Source organism: Eurypyga helias, unplaced genomic scaffold (assembly GCF_000690775.1).
Source record: "Eurypyga helias isolate BGI_N326 unplaced genomic scaffold, ASM69077v1 scaffold9937, whole genome shotgun sequence".
NCBI lineage: Eukaryota > Metazoa > Chordata > Aves > Eurypygiformes > Eurypygidae > Eurypyga > Eurypyga helias.
In genome coordinates this window covers 958-7,462 of record NW_010262337.1, presented here as the reverse complement: position 1 = coordinate 7,462, position 6,505 = coordinate 958, and the positions used below count along the sequence as shown (strand labels likewise).

Below are 6,505 nucleotides of genomic sequence, written 5' to 3'. Positions count from 1 at the left end.
CAGAGGGGGCTGGCGCTGGCAGGGGGATGTCTGTGCCGCGGCCATGGTGGGAGAGAGCCCTGTGAGGGCCTTCCAAGGACTTTCTCTCCATGGGTGAGGTGTACAGCAACCGCTTTGGGGGATGGAAGAACGTGATGGAATTTTGAGTGTGGGGTGGCCCGACGAGCCTGGCTGCAGGTGATCTGGTAGCCTGATTGCACCAAGTAGCGGGGAGCAAAGCAGGGTCGGGAGGTCCCAAAGCCAGCTGCAAGCTGCCCCTGCGGGATGCAGCCCCTTCGCCTCCAGCCTCACGCTGAGCGTTTCCCTGTGTGGCTGGGGAGCGGCGAGCTCTGCTCCCGGGAGATGGAGCCTGCCCGTCTTGGGCAGCGCTGGCGTGGGGAAACGCGCCGGCCTGGCTCCCGCACGGCTCGACCGCCTCGCTTTATCAAAGCGAGTTTGTAGAATATTCTGTTTGCTCTCCCTTGATACTGACATCCCTGTTCTTGACCTTTCCAGCAAACTGTCCCACCAGCCCGTGCTGCTGTTCCTGAGGGATCCATATGTCTTGCCTAAAGCCAACGGTAATCAAACCTGTCATCTGTTAACGGCGCTTTACTGATCTGACCCTGCACCGCATAAACCACATTATTATTAATACCAGCCTAGTCAAATGACACTGGCCCAAAATCTAATAACCTGCCAATAAAACGATAGTTCTTGTGTAAGAAACCATTAAAACACCGAGTGGGGTGGGTGATTTATAAAAGGGTGGAATTTTCTCCCCCATTTTTTTGTCTCAGACGAACCTACCGAGAATTCCGATTGGCAGACGGAAGAACATCATGGCTGTGCTTTGCTGGCTGCTGACCCTTTGGGCTGTTTTGCCTGAAGGATCTGAACTTAGGGGCCCAGTCCTTTGTAAGTGCTTTTTCCCTAAACACCAGTCGATCCACTGCGAACTTGTTTGTATTTCCATTTGGGTTATTACTATTTCTTATAGTTTATAACCTCTAGAGCTCTTTAGAGGAGGGGAAAAAAAAAAAAAAGAATGTATACTTTAAGTAAAAATTTATGTGTTTCACAGGACATTTATGTTAGCCTTCATCTCTTAATACATGGTTCAAAAGAGTTTTTGAAATAGCTTATTATAAACCCTTTTTTTTAAATAAAAAGTTCTTTGAATTATTAATTCAGAGAATTTACCCTCTGTCTTAAATTAAATGTGTGCAGGAAAAAGAATACCATTTTTAGTAGCGTGCTGCTCCTGGGTTTGTCATTTTACTTTTTTGAACTGTTGCTTCAACTAATTTTTGTATTAAAAATGTAGCACATGTCCAAGCGAGAATTTTCTCCCAGAGCTGCAAGTTAAGAATTTTTTTTTTTTTTAATGTGGCATTTTGTTTGATTTTACCAAATAGTGTGTTGAAATCAAGAGTCAGGTTCTGGAGCTGCCTTGAAAATCATGACATTTTTAAGTGTAGGTTTCGGAAAGAACACGTGTTTGCTTGTAGTTTCTTAGCCAATGACGTGTGCTTCCCTGAGATTTTCTCTGGATGTATAGAAACACCTGAAGGGATTGCACTTTTTCACTGGGAGGGTGACTGAGCACTGACACAGGCTGCCCAGGGAGGTAGTGGAGTCTCCTCCTTGGAGATGTTCAAAACCCATCTGGCTATGGTCCTGGGAAACTGGCTGTGGGCATCCCTGCTTGAGCAGGGGTTGGACCAGATGACTGCCAGTCACCTCTTCCTGCCACAACCTGTCTGTGATTCTGTTGTCAAGCTGTTTTTCCAAGCCCTAGGGACGAGGCTCATCAATTTCAAGAGGATTAAGCAGTCTCTCTTGCAGGCAGCGTCCACTCTAGGTAGCAGCGTGGCTCAGCAGTATGGACCCCGTGGAGTCCTACGGAACGTAAAGCTGCAGTTCTAGAGTGAAGCAGTGAGTGCAGAGGTCCTGCGTGACCAAGGTTCGCGTTCCAGGGTCGTTAGCTTCTACTGCGACTGGTCAGTAGTCTGGTCACGTGGACTGGATGCCCACGTGAGGCTGGAGTGCAGATCACGGATCGATGAACCGAGGCACGGTGAGGGGAGTAGTCGCTTCAGGAGGTCAGTCCTGACCTATGTGACAGCAGCGATGCAGAAACACCCACAGAGTTAGTTCTCTCTGAAATTCCAGATGCTGCTGATACCTAATGCATAGAGTGAGGTATGTTGTGTGTCTCAGTCTGCATATTGTCACAGAATGGTATGGGTTGGAAGGGAACTTAAAGACCATCCAGTTCCAACCCCCCTGCCATGGGCAGGGACACCTTCCACTAGACCAGGTTGCTCCAAGCCTCATCCAGCCTGGCCTTGGACACTTCCAGGGATGGGGCATCCACAGCTTCTCTGGGCAACCTGTTCCAGTGCCTCCCCACCCTCTCCGGGAAGAATTCCTTCCTGATATCCAATCTAAACCTCCCCACTTTCAATTTAAACCCATTACCCCTTGTTCTGTCACTACAGGCCCTTGTCAAAAGTCCCCCCCAGCTTCCTTGTAGCCCCTTCAGGCACTGGAAGGTGCTATAAGGTCTCCCCGGAGCCTTCTCTTCTCCAGGCTGAACAAGCCCAACTCTCTCAGCCTGTCCCCATAGCAGAGGGGCTCCAGCCCTCGGAGCATCTTCGTGGCCTCCTCTGGACTCGCTCCAACTGATCAATATCCTTCTGATGTTGCGGCTCCAGAGCTGGACACAGAACTGCAGGTTTAATGATCCTCTTAATTGCAAACTTGGAGTCACCGAGAGCAGGATGTACATTATGAGCATCATTTCATTCCGTACCATTCCTGAGGCAGAAAATGGATTTCATACAGTTATCCTGAAGAATGAGGACAGTGCTTAATGTTTCCAGCCGACACGTAAGGTTCTGCTGTGAGACTTGTGTTCGGGATTTGGCAGTTCTGTGGTGGTACTCATCTACCTTCCCTAATGCGTAGTCCGAGTAAGGCCAAGCTCCCTTTTCTTCAAGGCACGGGGAATCTTTAATGAATTTTGTAACTGTTCCTTTACCTAGGGATAAAGATTAAGATAAAAGCCCCTTCTAACTTGTGACATGTTTAAATATCAAGTAGGTCTCATTAATGACATCTGAAATAAAGCACTTCTCAGGCTTTGGCCGAGGCATTTTTTGGCCCTGACGCACAGTATTTAGAATTTCATAAGGCAGGTGAATATTCTTTGTATTTGAAGACTCTAAAGCATCAAAATCATTTGCAGGTTATTCTTTTAACGTAATGGATTAAAGCACAAATTAGAATGTAGTTGTCATTTGAAAAAGAATGAAGAAAACCAGGTGGTAAGCCTAGGAGCTCTACTGGTTGACTCAGGTCTGGTTAGAAAGAAACATTTTTTACAGAACTACCTTTAAATATTCTTCGTTTTTAGTTTGCAGCAGAGAGAGAGTAGAGGTGAGCTTTCTGAACTCTTCCCTGTCAGACCCGTTCGCAGGCTGATCCCTTTGTGTGAAGCAGCCGAGGTTGTTCACCCCGTGGCCCAAAGCCGCCTGTAGCCAACAGCGGTTCACGCTGCATACTCTGCAGAAGGTGAACCCTGACAGCTCTCTGGATCAGAAGCGGCATTGGTCTTCCCTGGCATTCCCGCCCTGTGTCTTCCCCATAAAACAGGAAATCGTGTATTTGTGGGGTTTTAATGAAAACAGGTGTTTCCGGAACGTAATACTCAAATAACAGTTTTTCACCCCCTTTGCGTGTATGAAACAGGGTCCTGCCGTTACTCTAATGGCTGGACTTCAGGCGTTGGCCAGGCAGCTTGCCAAAATCACGACTCCCAAACCCCGCTGCCCTTCAGGCGCGCGTTGTTGTGACTCGGACGTCGGTTTTTTTGTCTCAGATGGCCGCTTCTTTCTGAGCGGGATGGGGAAAAAGAATTGTGCAGTATTTTGAAGAAAAATGGACGAATCTAAAATGCTGCGAGTTGAGAACGATACCCCAAAAACTAAAAAAAAGAACCCCCAGGAACTCAGATTTACTGACGGTTGTTTGAAAACTGATGGTTCTGTAAGCCGTGTTAAGTGTCACAGATCTGTCAGACCGAGCTTCGGTGTGTTTGTACATTTAGCTTAAATTAACATGCGTGATTTTTTTTTAAGCAACAAAGCCTCACAGTAAATCTGACGCTGTAGAGTTGTATCATTTTTTTTTAATCAATACTCATTTTCCTCTATATGCTGGACGTTAACAGAAGAACCAGCAAAATCTGGTTTCTGGAACTACAGCACTTAATTTAGAAGGAAAGCATCAGATTGCCCTTACAAGTGTATTTTTAATAACATTAACGACAACGGCATAGGGTTATTCTGCCAGGGTGATTTGGGATAGCTGAGCTTGCAGGACTTGAGGAATCATTATTGGATTCAAAATATTATCAGGTGATTTATAATGGCGACTTACTATGAGATGTTGGGAAGGATTATGCACATATTGTTTATGGCGGAGGTTGCAGCTCGTTAAAACATCCTAAAATACTCTGTTTATATGCTGGAATCACCTTATTCATACCTGTAAGGCCTTTAAACTAATTTTTTTTTTTTTTATTACCAAGTCCAAATCTGCTTTTTTCTCAGTATTTTTACCTCCGATATGATTTGAGTGAAGGAATTAGGAGCAAACCCTAAATCCTACCCACATTAGGTGACGTGAATTATGAAAGAACTAGTGAGTTTCACGAAAGTTGCATCTCCCCTTTGGAATGCCCTGTAGGCTGGTGGGTGAAGGCAAGATTCGGCACGTCCCGTACCGGAAGCAGCCTGTTCTAGGCAGACCCATCTCCTAGCCTACTCGCAATTTTAAGATCGTAAGATGTGATCAGAAGCGGTTACTCTTCCTGCCCGCTGATTGGGTAAACCCTTCACGTAAAAGGGCAGGAGTTCGGTGCGTCTGAAAAACGCTTTCACTTCCGTAAGGTGCATCCTGCCATTCCTCTGCGTGGATCTGTTGCTGGGTTTTAGCAGGTAATTCCTTGATGCTAAATTTAACCTGAAGTGCCAGTTTCCTCTACATCTGTGGCAAGAACACAGTGGTTTGGGGTTTTTTTTCCCACTGCAGATATTTTAGGATGACTTTTCGTAACAGGTGACACTTCATGTTGATTAGACAGCCTGAAATTTTCCTGCCTCGAATCATCATCCCTGATGGTGTAGGCATCCTCCAGCCTTCTCGGCCTGTAAGCCACAACGGAAAAACAGCTTGGAAGTATTCCCAGTAGCAATCTCAGAATTCCTTCAAGTATATTGAGATTTTGTTAGAAATTGAATTGCCGGTGTAATCCATCTTCCTTGTGAGAAAAGATGCAGATAAAGAGCTGGGGCCTCGCAGCACGACGTATCGGAACATCCCTGTAAATCAGTCAGCCAGGGATCTGGCGGGGCGTTGGTGCCGTGCCCGGCGCTACGCCGAAGGGGCTGTAGTGCTGAAACAGGGCCGTGAGTGGCACCTGCCCCACACGGACGGGCCGTGGGGTGACGCCATGACCCGGATTACGGGATTACGGGAGGCCTCACCTCGTCAGGGTTCACAGAAACATGTCTGTTGGGCTGATGTAGGTGAGGAAGGTAAGGTAAGTTCATTTGCATCCCTTTCTCTTTTTTTTTCCAGATGACTTTCCGAATGTAGTTATAGAAGGAATTCTGCATGGAATATTTTATCCTCATTTACTGCCCAGGTAGAAGAGACGTGTGGCTGGAAGAGAGCAGAAGCAAGTCTCCGAGAGCCATGAGTAGTGGAATTAACTGGGAATGAAATGCGGTGACGTAAAAATTACGCTGAGAAGGAAGAGGCAAAACCTCAGTTTAAATTCAAGCATTTTATCTTTTTAAGTGAAATCAATGTTCCTACAATTGCTGCTTTTAAAAGATACGGAAACAACAGTATTGAAGTTATTTATACCTTCTGTACATCGACGTGCTCTAACTATTTAACACTAAAAGCTGAAAGTCTCACACTGAATTACACTAACCTTCGAAAAGAATTGAAAGCTCTCCTAATTATTTCTATAATTTCTGTCCTAAGTTACACTAAACCTTTTTGCCCCAGGATTTTTCCCAGCACCTCACCCATTGCTGGCAGTGGATGGATTAAAAGTGCTGGCGCTGAAGAGGGCGTGAGAAACGGCCAAAAAAGAAATTAGAGCGAGAAGTTGTTGAAAGCAACTTGGAGTATTTTGTTCATTTTTCTTAAATCGTTTTGAATCCGCTCCTCAGTATCGGAATGGGAAGGAGCCAGTGCCCATGTATGGAGAGTTCCTATTGGAAAACGTGCTTCCGCATCCTGAGGTGCGCAGCTCGCTCTCGGGAGATTTTCTGGGTTTCAGTCAAAACCATTTCGTCTGCCAGGCGATTTTACGCGGCCCTTAGGCGCCTCCACGCAGTGACGGCACCGGATCCGTGCGCGCGGCTGCTCTTCCCGACAGCCCGCGGACCACACTCTGTATCTTAGTGTTTGGTGAGCCGCCGAGCAGCCGACTCTGGTAAGC

At 46.5% G+C, this 6,505-nt stretch overlaps 1 protein-coding gene across 1 annotated transcript in view; it reads left to right on the top strand.

Annotated features, from left to right (window-relative positions):
• Positions 1-5,699, top strand: part of LOC104512634 (sorting nexin-24-like) — an 8,001-nt gene extending 2,302 nt beyond the window's left edge. The window contains exons 4-5 of the mRNA XM_010155690.1: positions 496-560; positions 5,629-5,699. Coding sequence (XP_010153992.1) covers positions 496-560; positions 5,629-5,699 — 136 coding nt within the window. The remainder of the gene's footprint in view (positions 1-495; positions 561-5,628) is intronic.
• Positions 5,700-6,505: the final 806 nt, after the last annotated feature.